This window comes from Pteropus vampyrus, unplaced genomic scaffold (genome assembly GCF_000151845.1).
Source record: "Pteropus vampyrus isolate Shadow unplaced genomic scaffold, Pvam_2.0 Scaffold24, whole genome shotgun sequence".
Lineage (NCBI taxonomy): Eukaryota > Metazoa > Chordata > Mammalia > Chiroptera > Pteropodidae > Pteropus > Pteropus vampyrus.
The window spans coordinates 4,305,595-4,329,860 of NW_011888805.1; the positions used below are offsets into that span (position 1 = coordinate 4,305,595).

Here is a 24,266-nt window from a genome sequence, read left to right on the forward strand (position 1 = left end):
GTTCCACTGAGATCATTTTAACTTCCAAATTCTTTGCCGCTTTAATGCCTTTGAGAATTGGTTTGTTAAATGATCATTAATGTCATCTACTGGTCTTTCGGAACAGTAAGAAGTATATGAAACTATGAAACACAGCCCTCATTTCTTACTCTCTCGACTCCCTGTGTGGAGCGCTTTGATGATAGAGCTTCTAGGTTAACAACCTTCCACGTTCCCCTTACCCACAGTCATCATTCTCTCCTTCCATAAGCCAAGAATTTCACCGAGTGCTGAAAATACAAGCTTCAATGGAAAACTTATCCTCACTTTCGAAGCACTTGTAGCAGGCATATAAACAAATAATGACATCAGTGCAATAAGAGCTTTCATAGAGGTATGGTCAAAGCAATAGGGAAGTCAAGATGAATCACTTAACTCTTCCAGATGAGGTTAAGGGAAGTTTACTGAAATAGAGGGCATTTCAGCCACAAAAGGTGAATAAAAGGCCATTCTGGCAGACGGCACATGCTGAGGCAGAGAGTGAGAAAAGAGCAGGAGTCAGGAGGGCCGGAGCTCAGATGGGGGAATGAGGGGTGGGGAATGAGGCTGTGCTTAGAGGTGCGGAATAATGCCATCTGGAAGGCCCTTGTATGCTGGGCACTATGGACTTTACATTTTGTCCCCATAGCAATGGGAAGCCATTAAATTAATTGTGAGCACCGGAGCTGTGTGACCAGATTTATATTGTGGAATGATCACTGGTTATAGAAGCCAAGGGCTATGAGAATTTAAGAAGGGAAGGGTAAACAGTGGCAAATGCTACAGAAAGAGCAGGTCTGATGAGAACAGAAATTCTTCCTTTGGATTTAGAAACTGAAGGTCAATGATGACCTCTAAATAAGAGCAGTTACAATGGAATGACGAGGCAGAAATCAGTCTCGACTTCTCATTCAAACACTCGAAGTCGGCCACGGTCTGACCTCAAACCACCTTTCCAACCTTGCGTGTGTACTTTCACACACACGCCTAGCAGGAAACAGAACAAAGTATTTCTCCAAAGATCACATCACACTCACCCACCTCCGTGCTCTGCTCAGGGGCCCCCTGCCCACCCGGTGTGCCCTTCCACCCATCTCCAAGCACCCTCCCTGCCTTCAGCTCCAGCTCGGGGCCACTTGGCTCTCTGGACTTCACCAGTGTCCAGAAACTACTGAAATCTTGGCCGCCACTCAATTCCCACGCTACCTACCACTTTCTAACTTATATCAGCAAAACCTACAGACATCTCGTTTTTCAAATGTTCTGCAAACTCTTTACAAACTATCCCTGATGTAGATTAGCAGTACAGAATTGTTCTAGATGCCCAAAAAGTTAATGAAAGGATGTACAGAGACTTAAGAAACATCAAGGACAAATTGCTACTATCCTCTGTCACAATTTTCAGCAATACACAGATAGGTACAAAGTAGCAAAGCTAGGCTCCCGCAGATTTCAATAGTATTTACTTTTTAAAACTGTGTCTCTTAAGAGAATATATTGAAGAAATTTTGAGATTTGAAATAAAGTAGTCTTCCTTTATCCTCGGGAGACACATTGTAACACTCCTAGTGGATGCCTGAAACCACAGATAGTACCAAACCCTATATATGATTTTCCTACACATACATATCTCATATAAAGTTTATTTTGAAATGAAGCACAGTAAAAATTTAGCAACAATAACAAATAAAATAGAACAATTATAATAACACACTGTAATAAAAGTTATATGACTGTGGTCTCCCTTTTAGTCAGTCAGTCTCTCACTCAAAACATCTTGCGGTACTCCACTAACCTTCTCACTTAAAGGAAGCACTATATGGCTTTCTTTGGCATGTCCAAATTGCCAATATCACTACTCTTGCATTTGGGGCCATTATTAAGTAAAGTAGTAAGGGTTCCTTGAACACAAGCACTGCGATACCTGGACAATCGATCTGATAACCAAGGCAGCTACTAAGTGACTAATGGGGGGTAGGCTATATGACGTGGATACACTGGAGAAAGATATGATTCACGTCTCAGGCGGGACAGAGCAGGACAGTGAGAGATTTCATCATGCTACTAAGAACTTCACACAGTTTAAAACTCATGAATTATTTCTGAAATGTTCCATTTATTTTTGGACTGGGGCTGATCAGAGGTAACTACTGTAGTTTGTTGTGTTCAGAAACCCAAACATCTTCTGCATTTACAGTTATAAATTATTAGGTATCAGATTAAAATCTAATCAAGCTAAAAATGGAAGTAATATTTGGATCCCCTTAGAAGGACGTGTTCCTTCCTAGACATCTCAGTGGTTAAGGAAGGAAGGAAAACGCCTCCTCCACTCAGGGATCCGATACCAACCAGCTTGAATCAATTCAAACTTTACTACAATGTTCTAAAAGCTACGTGTCATGGCTACATTTATCAAACAGGAAGCTTTTGGATTCCATCACCTCTTTACACCAAAAAGCAAATCTATCCTGATGAAATATTTTATTCACTAGTATACTTTGGTTTAATGTTTTACCTTTAACTTCTTTTTCATTTCTGAAGTCTCTTGCATCTTCTTATATTCTTTTATCTCTGCGGCCTGAATGGCAGCCTTTGATTTCGAAATCCAGTCCAACAGCTCTGCACTTACAGCATCAAACCTGATTTAAGATTCAGATGTTACTATTTGTAACGCATTTTCTTCTACTGTTTCATTTGGCTCAAGAAAAAAAGTGATCAAAACACCCATCAGGCATGTGTTTTTAAACACTCCTCAAAATCTAAACAAAACAAAAGGTAACCCAGAAATACAGAAACCACACAAAATAAGATCACACATTTACGATTAAAAGTATGAAAAAGTAACATTGTAATGTTAATAAATAAAAAAATAATTTTTAAAATGTTTTACTTTATAGGAAACTATTTTTATAAACTCTTGCAGACTATGAAAAACAGACTTGGTTAGATAATAGCAGAAAAGAAAAAGTACGGACATTCCTAAAGCTAATGCCTTCTGTAATTCAACATGTTTTTGAGTAGAGCCTACTATATGCCATGCACTGGGCTGTGCTCTTGATATGAAGGTAATTCAGACACAACCGCAGACCTCAGGCAGCTTCCAGTCTAGCAAGGTCAATGGAAAGTAAAAGGCAATAACAATAAAAATGTGCTAGGTGCTAATTCTACAAATTCACAGGACAGCTCCTGATACAAACAGAGAGAGATAGCTTCTGGAATAGAACAACGGCATTAAGCTCAGGAGTTTTCCTTGCAAAGAGAGAACAAAGAAAGGAAAAACCACACTTAGCGCACTGCAAGTAGTTAGGTGTGGCCGGAATAGCGAGTACTAGGCAGGAAGGGACCACTGACAATGTGGCAGAGAGCCACACCAACCAGTTGCTGGAAGGCCCCGAAAGATAGATTAAGGAGTTCAATCTTAACCAAAGGACACTTGAGGACCAGTGCAGGGTTTAAAGCATGGGACTGACGCGATTATACTTGTTCATTAGTGTTCACTGAGAAGAAAAAATAAAGAGCGGCAAGACCAGAGAAAAGGGAGCAGAGGGAGCCAGAACTAAGGTGGTTAACAATGGACAAGAAGAAAAGGGAACAGACTTGAACAACATTGAGAAGGCCAGTCAGAACCGCAGCGAGGAGGAACAAGGAGACACACATTTGCTGATTGCTGGCCATGTACCAGGCCCTTTTCTGAGTGTTTTATGTGTATTCTTAACTCAAGGCATCCTTATAACAACTCCATGAAGTATATATCACTATTACTCCTTTTAAAGATGAAGGAAATAAGCTCAGGGAGGTTTTAAATAACATAAAGTTCATAAATGGTAGAGCTGAGGCTCAAACTGAGGCAGTCTGTCCTCTTAATTAGTACTCTACCCACAAGGCTCGAAATAACATCTGGATATTTTTAGGTACTTTAAGGTAAGTGCAGGTTGTCATTGCTGATTCTTCGGGGAAACTTTACTTAAAGCGTTTCTACTGAAATTATAACTGTTTGTTTTTTCATCAAGGTCAACTTTCCTTGCAACTTGTAAGGGATTCTGTGACACTCTAGGTAAATAACCAGGGGTCGAGACGTAATTCCAACAGTGGTACATTCCTCCTGCCATCGTAAGAGCAGATTTCTATTTAAGCTTTCCAAGAACGGGCATACCATCCAGAGGTCACACATTTAAAATGACCTTGGAGACGTAGTCCATTCCTGCTCTCAAGATGAGCAAGAGTGATGTGAACGCTGCAGAGCGTTAATGATCTCAGGTCTCATTGACACATATCCAGATTATAGGAAATGGTTGTCCCTATGGTGGTAAAAACGGCCACCAGCAGCACCAAGAGAAGAGAAGGGAAAATAAATCACCATTTCTGAAGCGCGTATAAGCTATGCTAACCAGATATTTAAGGCTCACATCTGCTCAGACGGCTCATTTTAAAGCCAGTTCACAGCCGCTTCTAAGGATCTGGAAACCATTTCACATTAGGAATGACTAAGGGTACTCTGGACTTTAGGATAATAAATGGAAACTGAAATATGAAACCTACCCTCCGATACCGAAGAGGTACCACGGTGAAGAGAGAGGGGTGATGTGGCTCTATTACCCCAGAAAGGAGAACTAGCACATGTGGGTAGCCTGAGAAGGGGCCAACTTTGTCTGGGCATAATTCCAGCAATGAGATTTCACTGCCTTCTATTATAATGGATTGGACATACTAAAGCTTCTATTTGCCCAAGAATTAACTGAAGGAATGTCTGCATCAATCAACCTGTGGACTAGAAGACTGTGGTCCTCACACCTGGATACCCATCCAACAGACAACTTCCTGCCTAGGACATGGACAGTGACTGTATACTGAGACCAGTGAGACCCAGGGGGAAGTCAGCTGCCATCTTCCAGGAAAGGTCTTTTCTCCCTAATCCGCCTCCCCACCACCCCAAAAAAAGACAAGGTAAAACTCCCCTTCCTGCCTGTAAAGCAGGTTATACAAGAATCTTAGGCCCAGTGCTACAGCAGCATCTTGGGACCATGAGAAGACTAAGCCTTGCGAGAGAAAGCCACCATACTGAGGAAGGCAGAAACAAGGTGGCAGGATATTGAACTAGACCATGCCATTAAAACTGCCCTACCTCCAGACTTCTTGTAATGGGAGATAATCAGTGACCTCATTAAGTCACTTTGGGTACAGTATTCTGTTTCTCACAGCAGAATGCACTTTATACAACATGATCATGTTTAAGATTTTATAGTTATGCACTGTGATATTGTTATTTATAATAAGAAACATATATTTGGTCTTCGTCCCCATTTCTGGCTCAGAACTCCTGAAACTCTTGGAATTTCCTAAGTGATGACAGCTATAAAGGTATCTTTTGGATCCAGGATGGGAGCTGGTTCTAGGAGATCCAACCAAGAGATTAGAGGGTTGGAACTTTCAATCCCATCCCCCTGACCTCTGGGGAGGGGAAAAGGGCTGGAGATTGAATCAACCGCCAATAACCAATGATCTAGTCAATTATGCCTGCGTAATGAAGCCTCCATAAAACTCCAAAAGGACAGGGTTCAGAGAGCTTCTCAGTTAGTGAACTCACTCCAGGTTGGAGGTCCTAGGAGCATGGCCTCCTCTGAGAGGGCATAGAAGCTCTGTGCCCCTTCCCCATGCTTTGCCCTACATATCTCTTCCACCCAGCTATTCCTGGGTTCTATCCTTTCATAATAAACTGGTAACCTAGTAAGTATAATGTTTCTCTGAGCTCTGTAAGTCACTCTATCAAATAAATCGAACCTGAGGAAAACGTTATGGAACCTCCAACCTACAGCCAGTTGGTCAGAAGCACAGGGTTGAGAATGAAGGGTGCGGGGCAGTCATAGAAGATTGACAATTAACCTATGGCATCTGATTCTGTCTCCCAGTAAGTAAGTGTCAGAATTGAACTGAATTACAGGACACCCAGCTGGTAACCCACGAATTATCTAATGGTGCAGGGAACTCCCCCTCCACACATACACACACACACACACACATCGGGATGGTGCCAGAACCTATAATAAGTACCCTAGACTTTTAGAACCTTCTCTGCTTACAGATGTACAAAGTCAGCACTGGAGAGACACACTGCCAGATATACCGAGCAGAATATAAACACTCTGGAAATGAAAGTCTATGGTAATATTAACATCAGAAGAACCTTCCTCATCTGTTGCCTTGGCTACCAAAGTAAAAGTTCTCCAGCCGCTATTTACAACTCCAAGGCACACGAGTCCTGCAAGGAGATGCTATCAGGAGGCAGAAACACAGTCGTATTATCGAAATGAAAATCACATGGTAAAACTGGAATCTCACCTTGTCTAATAAAAGGTAAATTGGGGAAATCACATCATTTTTATTCAGGCAAAAAACTAACTGTCCATTTACCCAAGCACTGAGATTACACTGTAAAGGGGAGAGAAGAACAGTACTACTTGAGGGATGTTTTGAGGATTAACTGCTATGGTGCATGTGGGGTACAGTACCTGGGACACGGCAGAGCTTAACAGAGTAACTGACATTACTAAAAGCTCAATATATGCCAGGAGAGGATTCCTCTTCTAAAGATCCCAGGTCTATTTTGAATCAATGAGATGAAAAGGTATTTTATGCCAAAGATAGATATTTAAGCCCAACACAAAGAATCTGTTAGTGAATCTGGCAAAAGAATTAATAAGGAAAGAAAGAAAGAAAACATGGAAAAAAGAATGGAGGGAAAGGAGACTATAAAGGAATTACTTTCCTGAATTATTTTTTTAACCGCAAGAAGAGGAAGGAGATTCACAAACAATACGGCGATCTATCTAAAGCAAAACTGTCAGAATTGTAACAGTGAAAGAGTAAATGAAGAATCCCGAACAATCATATCCTTCCAAGGGAAATAAGAAAGGAGGAAAAAAAGGGGTTCCAGGACACAGTTCGAGTGGAACACAGGGTATATAAAACCATCTGAGATGCTGCAGAGGCTTAACCAGCGCCAAGGAGAATACTGAGAAGACTCGGGTAGTGAGCAGTTCCGTAGTTGAATTTCCATAACGATAACTAGTAACTAGTACAAAATAAGTCCCGAGAACAAAATACATTGTGTACAGTACTGGGTTTGGAAATTCTGTCTGCTCTCACTTTTTCTTAGCTTCCATATCCATGGGGATCTGTCTCTTCTTTGGCGGAGGAGGTGGAGGCAGTTCTTGCTTAGACCTCTTTGTAGTTACTTGTTCTCTTATGCGAACAGTCTCCAAAAGATCTTTCTGAGGAATCTGGGACATCCCCAGCTTGGCTACAGCCTGAGTCACCTGAAATAAAATCAGCCAAAGTTTTAATGGTTTATTATAGTTTTATTGAAATATAATTGAAAATGTACAGTTTAATGGTTATTAGCATATTCACAGCTGTGTAACCATGCCGACTTTCTAATGCCAGAATAGTTTTGTCATCCCCCAAATAAACCCTGAACCCATAACTGGCACGTCCCACTCTCCTCTCCCCCTTGGCTCCTGGCAACCACTAATCTACTTTCTGTCTCTATGAATTTTCCTATTCTGGACAGTTCATACACACAGAATCAGAGTACATAGAATCCTGTCACTGGCTCCTTTCACTTAGCATAATGTTTTCAAGGTTCATCCATGTTACAGCATGTATCAGCGCTTCATTTTTTTATTGCCAAAAAAGATTCCATTGCATAAATACACTACATTTTGTTTATCCATCTGTTGATAGACATTCGAGTTATTACACTTTACAAACCAAAGTTTTATTTTTGATGAAATTATCGCTTCTTGGCCTTTTGGCTAAGATCAAGTGTATTTTTGATCAATTCACTAAAATGTTTAAATTAATAAGATTATGTAAGATTTAAAGATCATCTAATGCAGGGGTCCCCAAACCCCGGAATGGTACTGGTCATGGCCACACAGCAGGAAGTGAGCGGTGGACCAACAAGCAAAGCTTCATCTGTATTTGCAGCTGCTCCCCAGCACAAGCGTCACTGCCTCAGCTCCACCTCAGATCATCAGGTATGAGATTCTCATAGGAGCACCGGTCCCTGGTGCCAAAAAGATTGGGGACCACTAATTTAATGGATTCATGTCTATCTGTTATCAGTTACTAAGGGTTAAATTACTGGACATTAATCAGTTTTTTGAAAATCTATTAGAATTTACTTTAGAAAACAGGATTTTCATGTCAGTTTTTCAATTTTATAACAAACTAGGTATAAGGAACCAACTTTTTAGTTTAGCTACTTTTCTTTTATTGCAGAAAGCCAACCTAAATACTTAACTTCTACTTAATGGCACAACATATTACCCAAAGCAAAAGGTACCTGGTTAGAGGAATCTTCTAGTCTCTGGACCAAAGAGTCCCACCTCTGAGTCAGTTCCTCAGAATCACTGTTGATCTTTCCAGAAGCCTTAGGATTATCAAGTAATTGACCGACATCCTGACCGATCTCACTCAGCTGATCCAACGCTTGACGCTTCATTTCCATGTCTTCCTTCAAAATCTAGTATTTCAGATATTTATTAGATATTTATAGAAATTTACCTTCCTGTTCCCCAGTCAGGAAATCTAAACATGTGTATTTTATAGTAAAATGTACTTGCTTTACAATTCACTAATACTAAAACATAAGACTCCTGGTTCTAGATAATTACATGGCAGCATTCCAGTGTTAGGTAATGAGTCTTACTCTGTATTTACTAAATTGTATTAACCATTTATATAAAACATATCGCCGGCTTAGAAGACAGATGCTGACAATGACATCACTTACAGCCAGTCGCCGAACACTGACACTTAGTTCCTTTTGGTCTCTGAAGTTGCTTGTCTGGATTTTATTTAAAGCCTCTTCTTTTTCAGTTAGCCAAGCTTTCAACAAGCACTACAAATAATAACAAAAGTTAGAAATATATTTGGGGAATCACTTGGTAACTCAATTCACTCTCTAGCTTTTCTGTTATTAGAGGCCTCACCTTTATCTTGGGTAAGAAGGACTTCAAACACCTAAGCCTGAGGCATGAATGACACAGAAAGACATCTTTTTAAAGATATTGTCCCTCTCATACTTACAACAGATCAACCTGAAATTTGCTCCACACCTGGATAACTAAACCAAATTCTCAGGGAGGTAGGTGGATCTAAAACGCTAAATCCAGCTATTCAAGTCTCTGAAAAAAATCACACTACAATTCTCTGAAGGCAGAAGGAAGTTCAGAGATTGTCTGTCTCAGCCCCTCGTTTCAGGGAGGAAAGAGAAAGAAGCCAACCTATATATCCAAGATCTCTTGGCTAGTTAACAGAAGAGCCAGATCAAAGACCTATACTCCAAAGCCAATGGATTTTCCACAGCAGCATTCAGGAAAACCACACTAATACTCCAGGTTCAACAGCAATTATGGTTAGAGAAGGAAGTTGGAGGATAGTCCAAAGCCAATATAAGAATATTTAAACTTCATTGGCCAACAATGCATGTTTTTTTAGGCAGAAGATATTTAGTAATGTAGACAGATAAAACTTGCAGCAGGGGTGGATAACAACATGGCTGCATTGAGATCATTCTTCCCAAAGTATAGTGTGTACCACAGAAACCCTTTTCTGTAGGGCTAGGGGAGAAAAATCTTAGTTGTTTGCAATTAATTCTTTCTCTAATTGTTTTATTTATCAGTTTATTTAACAACTATTCCTCTAAATGCCATACACACACCAAAAAAAAGATGAAGACCAAACATAAAAGACGAATTTGGATCCTTCCCTCATGTGTAATAAGATATGCACAGGAATAACTATGGCACAACACAGAAAGTACAGACACCACAAAAGAGATTGCATCCAGTTTAGAGACCGGAGAAGAAGAAGAAGGGGATTTGTAGATGATTTCATGGCTGGGGAGAACTTAAAAATGAAGAGATGAGTTTAAAGGCATTCCATGGCTTTAAAGATGCCATACCTTAAACAAAAACACAGAGACTGGGAAACAAATGAAATAGATTCACTCTTTCAAAAAAAAAGAAAACAAAAACCATGAGGAATGTATGAGGTGCCATGCATTGGAACAGAACAGAGAGAAAGAACTAGCATTAATTACTCTTGTGGTGTTAAGTCTAGAAATGAGCTACAAACCAAGAATTCAGGGTTGGAGCGCTGGGTACGTGGGAAATTGAGGTGGAAAAGGTAGGATGAAGTCCTTTACAGAATATTCTCCATGCCACACAAAACTGGCCAATGCTGCAGAAGCTTGGAGCTAATTCTCAGAGCCCATTTCTAACATCTTAAAGCGTCTGCACAATCATCCTTTGAAAGGTTTTCTAATTCAGATACAGTTGATTTGGTCTCATTCCCTGCAACAGCAAATTGTCTCTAGATTAAGTCCCCACATTGGCTTCAAATTCTATTTTTTCACAAGATTCGTCCTTCCGTATCACTAGCAGAAAGCCATTCAAAGGTCAGTTTTTAACCGAAAATATTGGCCAAAATACTAGCCATTCTCTATTTTTAAATGTTTTTAATTACCAAATTAAAATTCTTTCCAAATTTTAAATTAGTTTACTTAGTACAAGAGTAACACAATGGTTTTCTCTGGCAATTAAATCTCCTACTGTCATTACTGAAAATTTTAATTACTTGATCTATGTGACTCGGTCTGAATACAGGGGTCTAAGTAAGTGTAAATATTTGTCAAGTAAAATGTAAATATTTCAGAAATCAGGATCAGTTCCATTATGATTCTTAATAGGAAGATTCTAACCAATAATTCAGGGCAGGGGGTAGTGATCAACAATTTATTTGGGACAAATTTTGCAACCAATATTTTAAGATGTTCTCTCCGCAACCACATTTAGTAAACCAAAAAGCATCATACACTTGTTTTTATCCCCTGAAATGAATATAGTTGCTTTTTGTGGATGGAAATGAAATACATTTAAAAGAATCAAAATGAAGACAGAGATGTGGGAAGAGTATCTGCTTATTTTCTAAACCACAACTGTTTGGCCTTTGGGGAGAAAAGTTTTGTTTATTTGCATTCTGTTTTAATGGTTGTTTTTCTGGAAGAACAAAGTGAGCAAAGGGCCACCACTCTAACTGAAAACTTAAGGCAGCAGCTTCGTGCTAAAGGTTCATTTGCTGTGGTAATCCTTAGTAGAAAAAATACACTATTAACCAAATATTAAATCAATGGTGTTGCTAAATAATATTTTCAGTTAATTTCAGTAGTTACTCTGGTTAAAATTCAATAAAAATTCTTGTGATTTAAAGTTCACAAATTATCGAGTGGATTCATTTATTCTTTATTTTCTAAGCACAATTCACATGTTAGGCACTGTGTTGATACCAGTTCAAAGACATTACCCAATACAAATGCAATGAAAATTATAATGTCAAGCAACTCCTGAGAGTAGCATATCTAAATACTAACATTTTAAATATTAAACACAGATCAAATTGTTATTACAAGGGGGCCATATACTACAATCTCTATGAAGAAGTTTCATGATAAAAGGGATACAAGTCTGACTTTTTAAAAATTTATTATGGTGACATTGGTTAACGAAATCCAGTTAAGTTTCTAACATTAAAAATAACAAATAATTACTTGTAAATGTTCCTTTAGAAGAAAAGTAAGCAAGACTTTATTCTAATGCCATAATGAAGGATGTTCCTTTTCACCATCCATTTGACCATATGGTTAGCAGTTTCATACCTGTTCTTCCAACAGTTCCTGCCACAGTATGTTGATTTCCTGCAACCTGCTCCAGCGTTCTTCGGTCCACCTGCACACTGCTGTCCAACGTTCGCCAAGTTTCTAGTAAAAGAAAAAGCCATCCTTTGCAACAGAGCCTTAAGAGACAGTTATTACAAACCTTAAAGAAACTCTTGGCATCTGTTGTTCTATTACAGACTAACAATTTATAAAAATATATTTCTATGAAAGTTGCTTTAAAACAGTACGGATAGCCAGAGGGAAGATAAAGTAATCAGGGAGATCATTCCATAAACTATATAAATGTCTAACCAAGGAATTGTATACTTGAAACTAATAATAAAATAAAATTTAAAAAATTAAAATAATATAGACAAATCCTATAAATTTATAGATGAGAAAAACTAATTCTACTTTTCGTGCTTAAGTTTGTTTCAGGCTATAATTATCTTTATGATGAAATTCAGTGCATCAGTAATTTCTTAACCACCTTTCATATGCCAAAAAATCCACTTTCTTTTCACATGCCAAAATATTTCCCTCAGTAGTATGAAAATTACAAAAAAATTTTAACATTATAAAAACTGTTTTAAATGAGAGAATTTCTATTAAAAAATACTTAATCGATTTGTTCTGTTTACATTGCATGATCCAAAGAAAATTCTACAAAACTTAGCAACGGAATGTTACAAGTATTAGCAATACTAAATAAATAAGTTTGATAATTTTTTTTTAGGCGAGGCAACCCTTGGTTGACCTCACAGATTGCAAGAACCTTGTCGGCTTACAATCCCTTATGTTTTTATTTTTCATGCCTACAGCACCTGGTCTTCCTACGTGGTCTCCCATCCAAGTACTAACCAGTAACCAGGCCCAACCCTGCTTAGCTTCCAAGATCAGACAAGATTGGGTGTGTTCAGGGTAGCTGGCTGTAGACGATTAATTTTTAAAAATCATTCTTCATGATGGCTTTCTCAATAAGTTATTTTACCATTTTATAATGATTAACAAATGTTAAATTTTATTTCTACATTTGTCACACATGAACAAGAATTATTTAATTTGTAGTATCCTATTTTGATATTTAATACCAGGGATAGCTTTTTACACTGCAAAAGGTAAAAAACTTAGAGCCAGAAGACAGGTCTCCAGTCTCAGCAGGAAAACTCATTGTCTATTTAAGTCTCTGAGACATCACTTCACTTCTATATATTTCAGTTTCCTCCATGTTAAATAGGCCGGACATGCCTACCTCTCAGGTTACTGTAATAACTAAGTACTTCTGCATCCAAGCTTCAGAACCACTGGCCAACTTTGAAAAGGAATTTCATGTGATGAAATTATATTCTGAAAGTTACTGAAAATCATAAACTGGCAACATTGTACTTGGTAATTCAAGTATTGCTCAAATGAAATAGCAATAAATATCTTTATAAAAGACCTGCAAAAATATACTATAGCCTTTGTGCAAAAAGAAGCAATTTGTTGGGCTTCCCAAAACTATTGTTGAAATTCACTCACTGATCTACCAAAGAAACAGGGATATTAAATCCTACACGGCTGAAATTCTCAAACTTTGAAATGCACCTACATTTTTTTAAAGAGCAGATCCATTGGGCTCCACTCAGGAATCCACGTCTGTGTGGAGGCCAGAAATCTACATTTTAACAAATTCCTCAAGTAATTCTGAGCAAGAAGCTTGTGAACCACAAGTACTGTGCTTCCCAATCTTGTTAATACTATGCACAAGGTGGCTGGAGACCAAAAGCAACCCCACCCATTTACCCCAACTGCTGAAGCAAAGGAACGATAGCGAGGTTATGCTTCTCAGTCGGGGTTCCACACCTGTAACCCACGAGGTGTGGAACCCCGACTGAGAAGCATAACCTAAAGTAGGTTCTTCTGCTCTTTTAAATAAACAGTGAGATGGGACAAGAAGAATAGGGGCAACATGTAGTCGCTATCAGACGACAGGTGCCTTGGAATCATCCTCCTTTTCGGGGTCCTTACCTGTAACTGATCCTCTAGAACAGCTGTGGCACTCTCACAGCTGTTTTCATCAACAATCACCACCATGTGAGTTAATGAATTTACCTTCACCTGTTCAGCCTCAAGATCATTTTGCAAACTCTGGGGGGAAAAAATAAGATAGACCATTATTTCTTCTCTTTCGCATTTACCTATTTAAAATCCACTCAGTTGTCAATAGTAATTAAGGACATTTAATGAGGCATCGTGTTTGAATTTCCAATCATTACCCTAAATGTTCCACTAATGAAACAAACCCATTATACATCTTTACATTTCATTATGAACCAAAGCAGTTTGAAAATGCAGTGTCATAACGGATTGCAAGTGGGATGTCATTACTTTTATTCCAAATTCTGGCAAAAAAATAAAAAAGTAACATAAATGAGTTGAGTGTCTATACTAGGAATTAAGATAAGAATGTAGAATTGGTAAATCACAAATGTCCCAAACTTAACTATACAGAGTCAGAGATCATCTTCTCTTGTGCAGCGTGGTATAAAGTGAGAGTTAAGTAGATGCTATTTGATAGTCAGACGCTATTCTGATTAGCTGCCCAGGAAAGCAATTAAGAATACACAGATGCCTTCCATTCTCACCTCTTCCATGGGAAGAGCGCAGCAAGTCTCAAGGTGTATGTATATAGGTAATTTATATAAACACTACCAACAGTGTTATCAAATGTTTCTCGAGTCATGTTTAAAGTATCCCCAAAGCTTTATTTATCAGTTATCTAGATATTTCATTGAAAAATCAAATTCTTCAAACAACTTGAAGACAGGTTATTTACTCCACCTTCCCTTGACTATGAAAAGTTATCCCCTATATTTGTGACCAACTTTAATTTTCTGCTAAATTTTGATTCTTTGCCTGGCACCTGTTACTTTCCTAGATCAGAGAAGAAACAGTAGCTTTCCTTAAAAGATCAGGTACAGATAGACCTGAGAGTTTGCTTCTTTATCCACACACAGCATTGATGCCAACACACTAGCCTTCTTAACCACTTACTTATAGGTTCGAACAACCCTGATAATCCCACGAAAGCTATGCCTTTCCTAAGGAAACTACACACAGCCATATAAAATTTCACCTGCGCTTTCATCCCAGAAAAGTCACATCCCCATGAACCCCACCCTCTAAGCTGCTGAATAAAAGACAACACTGAAGAAGTATCCCACCTCTACACTAATGACAGAAGCCATCAGCCCCTGAGGATGCTAAGTGCTGCCTTTTCATATGTGATAAGGTATGAAAGAAATATGTGCCAGATTTACTTTATGATCTTCTAGAAGCTTTTGTAGGGATTTTAAATCATCATCCAGGGGGCGAGTTTCCATCTTTCGAATGCGTTCTTCCGTGAGCGTTAACCAGGCCGAGAGCTGCTGCAGCTGCTGCTTCTGCAGTTCCATCAGCACGTCGTGCAGCCTGTCCACGGAGGAGCACAGCGTTACTCCCGCTTGCTTCTCCCCCTCGCAAAGGCGAAAACACACTCCAGGCCGCAAAGAAACGGGGCGAAGAAATGCACTCCCGTCTAACCATGTCAAGTTAGTATTTAGTCTTTAAATATAGAAACGAGCAAAAAACTTTTTTATTTTCTTTCTACAGGGAGTCGATTCAAAGAATGCAAATAACAGCACCCTGTATTGGTATCAGAATCATTGTTTCTTCAATCAGGAATTCCTGCTTATTAAATAGGTGGAAATGGCAATGGAATGCAGTTTGCTCCTAAATACACAATGCAAGAAAGAAAACAAACCCGGGGGTGGGGGGTGGGGGGTGGGGGGTGGGACTGCTTTATAGAACAAAACCGTAGATAAAGACTACATAGTCCTGTCTTCATATGGAGTTAAGGGTTAGCCAATTTTAACACTGCAAATCGATAACTGTCTCTACGAAATGTCTTTCTCCTTTTTTGGTAATTTCTGTACTCTAACTTTTACCTTTTAATTTGGATAACATACCAAAGGAGAAACAAAGACCATACAAAATCCCAGCAACATTACAAAAAGAAAACAGTCAAAATTTTACAAGACAAATTCTGTAATTATCTAGCTTTCACAGGCATGCAGACCTTTACTTGAGCTAAACTAAGCAATGGACTCTATAAAATAAGTGCCAATTTCCTTGCTTCCACTCACCGGGACTGTCTGTCCATACTCTCCACCCTTAGAGCTTCCCATCTAGCATTCAGCAAGGTCATTTGTTCCTGAATCTCAAACTCCTCTTCATCTGACAGAGTTCCTTGTGTTATCAGCTGGTTTCCTGCCTGCAAGACACTCCCCACACTGCTCTGGTGCGCAGTCAGCTCCATCATAAAAGCCTAGGAAGGTACATATAATTTGTGAGTTGCTCATTGCAAAAAAAAAGAAAACAGAGAGACTTAATAAATTATTAATGTCTACAGAAAGCTACAGAAAAAGGTAACCACGTAGAGTGAAAATAAAGTGGACTTTGATCCAACTTTTTAAGCTCTGAATATAGGACATAAGCAGCTGGCCTAAGCAAAACAGTGAATAAATCAAAGAGAACAATATTACATCTGATAATACCAGCTATTTTGAAGTAAATGCTGATCATACTACTGAGAGATTATGAACATGAAATTACGAAAAAATATAATAAATAAAACACAAAAGGAACTGTGAAAGAATATGATCATTTCTATTATTTTCAAAGCAGAATAGGAAATAAAGCCTGTCAATTAATAGGTCACGAAAAAACTACTTAACAATAAAAAAAAAAAAAACTACATAATCAAATCACTACAGTGGAATATAATATATCCTTGAAATACTAGGAAATTTTCCTTATATAAAATTGTACAAGAACGCTAGATATAACATTCGTTAACTGTACAATAAATAAAAATAGTCACTTCCTGGGGAACACTCAAAATCTAAAGATTCGGTGTATTGATTAGCCATTTGTGTTTTAACCATAACAATACACTTCAGAAACAAGCAGTGCTTTGCACTGATTTTTGTCAGTGGCTCCACAGAATATACAAATTACAATAAGATTAAACTCTGAAATCTAATTCCAACGCACAGTTAATCACCCACACCAACTGTATAACAAAGGCCTGTTTAAATATCACAAGTTCTAACATACGCCACGAACTTTCTGTGGAGCAGAATTCAGTAACACTATCTACCAGGGTGGAGCCCCTGGTTAAGGCACAGGCGCCGTGACGGACAGACCCCGCTCCTCAGCTACAGATTATTTACTTCATGGGTGGCAAACTGGTCTTTGACTTCTTCGACATCATCAGAAATGTCATCCTGCTCCTGGAACGTGTCCTCGGCAGAAAGCAACCAGGTCAGCACTTCCTCCAGGGCTATCTGATAGCTGTCCAGATCCATGTCGACCTCAGTGACAGTGCTGGGGGTTTCAGCACGGGGACTCTCATGCTCCTCTTCTGGTGCTGAGCTCTATAATAACAAAGCCCGAAAAAAAAAAAAAAAAACCACAAGCATCATGAAGACGAGAAGGTGTTCAACAAAGACACACTGTATATGGAGAACCCTCCCTCAGGTAGGCACCGCTGTGCCTTAGGCATTCAGCCAGTTGTCAGTAGCTGGGTGAGCAATGCCGTGACCTAGTCGGAAAGCGTTTATTAAGTGTGCTAGGATGGCAAAGAGAACAAAAGCAGCATGCACTCCTGAATTCTGTGTTCATGGGGATTCTAACATAGCTGGGAAGAGACAAATAATCCACATGAATCACTTCTGGACAAAAATATGGCTATTAGCAAAGTTATAAATGCTATGGTTCCGACAAAAGGTGCTATTTGAGTTCAACAAGGGAAAGTTTCAGAGGATCGCCTTGGGCCTTGAAGGATAAATATAACTTAAAGAAAAAGAGAGAAAGATTAGAACTGTGCTTTGACCCTCATTAAACCTCTTTTACTGAAATACACTTTAGCACTTTATTTTAGACACTGAAAGGCAGCCACACATACAGGCTGTTGTATTGATAGTAGTTTTTGGAGGCAATCATCTTCTACTTTACTTGCTGTTTTTTTTGTTTTGTTTTGTTTTTTTGAAAAGCCCACGAGAATAAACTTATCTCAAGCTCCTCATGAGCAATGGAATATTTTCTTATACACTTTAGAATCTGATAACCAAATGAACTACCTCTCGCATGCAATTGTTAACTTTCAGAACAAAACTTCTTTAAAATTTGCCTAAAGCCTATCTCCACTTACTCACCTTTCACTCAAAATTTTTACATATTTCAAACATACCGAAATGTGTAAAGAACAATATAAGAAATGCTCATATACTTATTAACAGCTACAGTTTGTTAACATTCTCTTTCAGATTTGGTATCGGTCCTCACCACTCAACTAAAAAGGCTTTTTTTCTAGTGTCACCAATAACCTTGCCATTGACAAATTGCCATTGACACTACACTGGTTTTCCCCCTGGTCGAATTGCATTTGCCGACCTGTAAGTAATGAAATCGCCTCAAAATTAAAGTCCTGGGCCCTTTTTTCTTCTCTCTGTATACTTTGTCTGAGGGGTCTCATTCATTCCCGTGGAATTTAAAGAACCATCTATATCCCGCCTTTATAGTTCTGGTTCCCAACTCCTAACTCCTCTGTCCAACCACCTTAACATCTTCACACGGATGTCTCATAGGCATAGCACACCATGTCTATATTTACTCTTTCTTTTTTCCCTAAACTCCTTCCTCCTCAGGTTTTCTCATTTCAGTAAATGGCTCTTTCAGGCGCTTCACTCCGCCAGCTAGTAACCAGGGAGCCGGCCTTCGTTTCTTTCTTTCACCTCTCATATTTAATATACAAGCAATTCCTACCTTCAGAATGTATCTCCGATCCATCCAGACCATTCCATCTCCACCACCACCACCATCTGTCCTCAAGACTACAACTGTCTGCTAACCTGCTGACTGGTATCTTACTTCCCGTTGCCACCCACACCCCTGCCTCTACAACCTACTCCTCACACGGCCTCCAGAATGATCTCCGGAAAACGTAATCACATCATAAGACTTCCCCACTTAAAATCCTTCACTGCTTCCCAATGCTCTTAAGAGACAATTTAAAATCCTTAAAATAGTTTACAAAATACTGTGACAGCAAGAAACTGAGTGAGTGTGAGTGTGTAAGTGTGTGTAGGGTTGGATTTCAAAAGGTTAATCAGGGAAGACTTTTCTGAAAAAGTTCCATTGAAACCGAGGAACGATGGGAAGCTTGCCAAGCAGCGAGTGGGTGGAGGGGCATTTCATAGAGAGGAACCCACATGTACAAGAATGCTGGGGAAGAAGAGGGAAAAGCCCACCACGACTGCAGTGAGGCAGCCTGAGATGTATTGTGGAGGTAGGCTGGATCTCATAAACTATAAGAGAACATTAGGTCTTTAATTAGCAAGAAGGCTGCAACGGAAAGAAAACACACACTAGAGACTTTGTGAAGGAAGAAACAAACAGACCCAGTAAACTGATGCAGATTAAAAAAAAAAAAAAACACGAATCGGTGAGCACACAGGTGAAATACTGGATGATTGGGAGATAGATCAAAGGAGATAGAGAAGGGAAAATGAGTTAAGTTCCAGACCTAAAATTTTGAAACTACAGAGTCAAAATAACAGCAAACCTCCATGCTCTAATGAGGTCGCTGTGATAAGCACGTAGAGCTATGAGGTAGGAGATGGAAGGCATTATCTAAATGCAAATGTTCAGAAGGTATTAATTAAAACAGAAGAAGAAACTTTCAACTGAGAGATTAATTTAAAGAGAAAAGCAGGAATTATATGCTGACCAGCGAATGCTCTAAAGCGCCTATTTGTAGAAAGAGCAAGAGAAGAAAGCTGGTTATTAACATTCATTGCAAAGTAGCAGATGGCAAGCTCTGTCAGAGAGTAGGTGATTAAAACTTGACCACATTTATATCCTCAATTAACTTAATTCGATCTCTAAGACACTATGAAAGCATGCAAATGACGAGGTTAATGTTAATACACTCATTCTTAATCAAATAGCAAAAAGATTCCGCAATTCTTATCATGTTACCCTAAGCCCTAAACAGAAGTGCTAATTTTACCTACACTTCCATCATAAAAGGCAAATGAAATCTTCCTTTTCAAGAGAGAACGGTCTTAACTATAATAAGTAAAATACCCCACCTTTCTAACAAAAGAGATCCAATCCAATAAAGAAATGATCCTAAACCAAAAAGCAACCTCAGAAGATTATCTGAGCCACTTAAAAGGATGCATCCTTAATCAGGATAAAGACTACACTACTAGAGACAAATGCTTCTCGGCATTTTTTCAATCAATTATAAAAAATTACAGCTTTTCCTCAGCATCATTTGATTTTCCAAATTACTAAAAGGAGCCCTTGGTTCACAATCTGGCCCCATCTCTTGCCCTCTTCCTCAGTAATTTTTTTTTCTTGTTCTATAAATCGTGTTATTTTTGAAATAAGAAGTTAAAAGGATTGGTACCTACTTCCCAATCCTCAAAAAAATCTGAAATAATAAGTTCTCTGAAGCTTGGAGAAAGAAAAGAGAGATGCTATGCTAATTCAAGAGCATTATAATTATATGAGAATTAACCGACATTTTTAAAAAGGAACTTGTTGAGTGAGAATGAATGATAGCACCAAAACAAATTCAAGAGGAAAAATTATAATAATAATAGATGCTACTTACTGAGTGCCTCTTAATATTATTGTAGACACTTTGATTTCATTTTTATGAAGTGAGTGATTTTATCCATATTTTACAGATGAAACTGGTTGAGAGAATAAGTAACTAACCCAAAACAAGTAGAAATGGGGATAAAATTTAAGCTTCAAAGCCTATGCTTTCTGCCTCTCTAAAATATACTTCATATCATTCTGAAATTCCTTTGTATCTCTTAGCTACTAAAATGTTAGACCAAATGACTTTTTAAGGTCTCATCAACTATTAAGATTCTCTCTTTCTATGAATTAAGAGAACTGGTTAGACTAAAACAGAATAAGGTAAAATATGGATTGATTTAAGACAACATAATTCAGGAAGAAAAATTCATGACTTTATTTATATCTCCTGAAAAAAATAAACTCATTTATATCCTAATGAATAAAGCCACTGTAAACCTTTAAGTGAAAAACTTACCAAATAGCATACTGTCAATTATTCCTCCTAAATGAAAGGGAAAAGCTTATATTTTAATAGCCTTTGTGAAAATATAATGGCAAAATGTTTTTATCGGAGGCAAAATTTAATTTAAAAAAAAATTAGTACTTAGAACAAACCTAGGCTGACATGAGAAAATCATCTTCAGCACATGATGACAGTGATAAAAGACGGTGACCAAAGGATGGAAAAACACCGGTTCTTAGGCGTTGTCATACAGCTTAATTTTCCTTCTTAATGAAATCGGTTGAGTTATAGTTTTCCATTACTTGCATGTGACACATGACAGTGTACTGATAAACTGAACCTCCGAGTCTTAAGCAAATTGAGAAGTTCCCAAGCAAAAAAAAAAAAAAATTCTCTAAAAGTGTTTTATCTAGTACCTAAGAGAAAACAAATATGGCAAGTCAAACATTTCAATAAAAATTTACCTGTACCTGTATATTAATTTCTCCTTCTTCACATTCTTTCTTGTATTTTCTTGGGAGAGTCTCTACTTCACGGATGGCATCTATAGTGACTTGCTGAGGTAGCACCTCAAACAAAGATGTTAAATACATAATTATGGATTTCTTGTCAGGAAGCTGAACAGCAACATCTAAAAGTGGACAAAAATAAGGAACAGCTTAAATTAGATGTCCAAAATATGTGAACTGCTCGATAGTAGATATAAAATAACTATCCTTAGTACCCATAATCAATACAATTATATAATCTTTGCAATACCACAGCTCAGTAAGTTTCTATTTCATGTAATAATGCATGAGACAAAGGCAGAGACAGCTACTAATTTTTGTTCAGTATCCCATGTCTTAAAATTCTTCACTAAAAGCTTCCCCCAAATGCTCAAAGATAAGCTACCATTTAAGACAATGACACAGATTTTATTCATATTATGAAAATAAGTCTAGAATTCAACTCTGCAACATTTGTAACTAAAATTTTCACAATATATGCAAAAAGCTTATATAAAAATGCATTTTAATGAAATAAACAAAATACTGAATTGTCCATCTAATAAATATATTTTTCTAAAACTTTAAATTTTATGCTGGTATCAAATAACTATTCTCCAATGATGTAATTAAATTTCCTTCTAAAGGATCCTACAAATTGTTAAATACAAAAGTACTAATAACTTGTCTGCAATAAAATGATTACACCATGCTTCAAAAGGAAAAAACACTACTCAATTCTCATAATTCCTTCCACTAAAAAAAAAATAAAAACAAAAACAAAACAAAATAAACAAACAAAAAAAACCTTTGCTTTTCAAGTATTCAAAATCGTAAAGCAAAATCAAGGTTGAAATCAAACAATGAATAGTACCTTCAGGATCTAACAGCTTTTCAATTCCCAAATAAGTCTGAGCCTTGCTGAAGGCATGTTCAAGTCTCTCGATTGGGGACATTTTAACAACTCTATCCCAGGTGAAGAGATCAGGCCTGAAATAAAAAAGTCACCATGCAAATAAAATGCAATAAAAATGAAATATGTGGAAACAAAATGGTCATTATTACAATCTAATACACTGCAGTTTTAAATTTTTTTGTGAGTTTAAATTAAAATTTTAATTTTATATCTCAAAGGCTTGTCAAATATATTATCTTAAAGTAATTTACAGATATTAAAACAACAGATAAAACATTCTAAGGTTCTTACATTGGTTAAAAATGTGTGGAGTAACCACTGAAAGACTAGAATTAGTATATAATATTTCCTCAATAGTAAAAGAAAAGAAAAAAAGGAAGAGGAACCTAACAATATAAAAAAGGAAAAAGATACAGAAAAAATAAGAGAAATGAAAAGTTCAAAATCATTGGTAAAAATGGACCTAAAGTTTCAAATTATCACAATCAATGTTAATAGACAAATTCTACAATTAAAAGACCAAGATTAGCAGTAGAAAAAATCCAGCTTTAGTCTGCTCACAGGATGCTCCTAAAACAAAGATCCTCAGAGAATTTCCCTCCTGCACACCCCCTCCATATTACTATTATCTAATATTTCATTACTATCTTCATTTTCTAATCCCACAAATTAGACATTATTATTGCTTTAACATCCAAAAGTTGATCTTTTTTTTCCTGCACTCTATCTGTTCTTGCATCATAGACCCATCTACCTCCTGGGATTTGCCTCCCCGACTCCCAACCCAGTTCCTTCTTTACTTCACCTCCTATTACTCCCCCTGCTCACTCCACAGCACCCGCTGGCCTCCCATATACCAGGCACCTCCTCCCCTCTTGCCTGATATATTTTTCCTCAGCATGCTTATCAATTCTTTATGCTATAGACTTACATTTTCTTTATTTTATTACTTTTTATTGTCTGCCTCCCTCGATTTGAATGTAAACTTCAAGCAGATAGGGATTTTTGTCTGCTTTGTTCTCTGATCTACACCCTGTACCTAGCATAGAGAAGGCACTCTACATTAAATCAATTAAGTAATCAATGGAAAAAAGTTTTTGGTAAAATTCAAGTTTTCTGACAACATCTCTTAACCAACTAGGAACAGAGGGTGACTTTCCTAAACTGATAAAAGAGAAGTAAAACACTAGGTGTGGGGTTCTCTTATCAGATAAAAAGTATATCAAAAAAGCTATAGCAAATGTCACTCTTATGGTAAAACATTAAAACCACACCCTTCATTATCAAGAATAAAACTTTCTGCTATCGCCAATATAAATCAATATGGCTTTGGAGGACAGGCATAAATGAAGGGAAAAGAAATAAGAAGAGAAGAGGAAAAGCTATTATAATGCATGGATAGTCTACTAAAAAAAAATTTTTTTTAATCTACAGAAACATATTTAAAATTAGTAAAAAATTTAAGAAGTTTCCAGATATAAGCTATAGAAAAGTCAATTGTGTTTTTATATACCAGCAAAGAACACACAGGAAACAAAACTTGAGACAATAAATATTTTAAAACAGTAATAAAACATATAACAAATTTCGTCTTTCACATTTAAACCCTAGATGCATCTGAAATTTATTTTTGGGTATGGTGAGGTAAGGGTTCAATTCAATTGTGCCATACCATCTATCAATCTGCAATATCAGTTCAGTTGTACATCAGGATGAAGCTATTTCTGACCTCTTTATTCTGTTAAGTTGAAGGATATGAAACTGCCATTCTTATATGTCAAATAGGATCAAATCTTGGCAATTTCAGATGGTTCAGCCTATTACTATATTAGTGTGTTTATTTATAGTACTACATAGTCTTAATAACAGCTTCATAATTAGTTTGGGTTTCTGTTTGAGAAGCACTTCATCCCGTTTCTTCTTCATGGGTATACTGGCTCTTCTTGGACTTTTGTTCTTTCACATAATTAGAATCCATTT

At 37.5% G+C, this 24,266-nt stretch overlaps 1 protein-coding gene and 1 pseudogene across 1 annotated transcript in view; both read right to left on the minus strand.

Annotated features, from left to right (window-relative positions):
• Nucleotides 1-24,266, minus strand: part of UTRN (utrophin) — a 472,032-nt gene that overhangs the window by 336,392 nt on the left and 111,374 nt on the right. The window contains exons 7-17 of the mRNA XM_023528331.1: nucleotides 22,245-22,360; nucleotides 21,347-21,513; nucleotides 16,993-17,196; nucleotides 15,904-16,085; nucleotides 15,040-15,190; nucleotides 13,748-13,867; nucleotides 11,738-11,839; nucleotides 8,813-8,920; nucleotides 8,363-8,542; nucleotides 7,162-7,331; nucleotides 2,534-2,657 (exon numbers count right to left, since the gene is read on the minus strand). Coding sequence (XP_023384099.1) covers nucleotides 2,534-2,657; nucleotides 7,162-7,331; nucleotides 8,363-8,542; nucleotides 8,813-8,920; nucleotides 11,738-11,839; nucleotides 13,748-13,867; nucleotides 15,040-15,190; nucleotides 15,904-16,085; nucleotides 16,993-17,196; nucleotides 21,347-21,513; nucleotides 22,245-22,360 — 1,624 coding nt within the window. The remainder of the gene's footprint in view (nucleotides 1-2,533; nucleotides 2,658-7,161; nucleotides 7,332-8,362; nucleotides 8,543-8,812; nucleotides 8,921-11,737; nucleotides 11,840-13,747; nucleotides 13,868-15,039; nucleotides 15,191-15,903; nucleotides 16,086-16,992; nucleotides 17,197-21,346; nucleotides 21,514-22,244; nucleotides 22,361-24,266) is intronic.
• Nucleotides 12,550-12,674, minus strand: LOC111737248 (annotated as a pseudogene).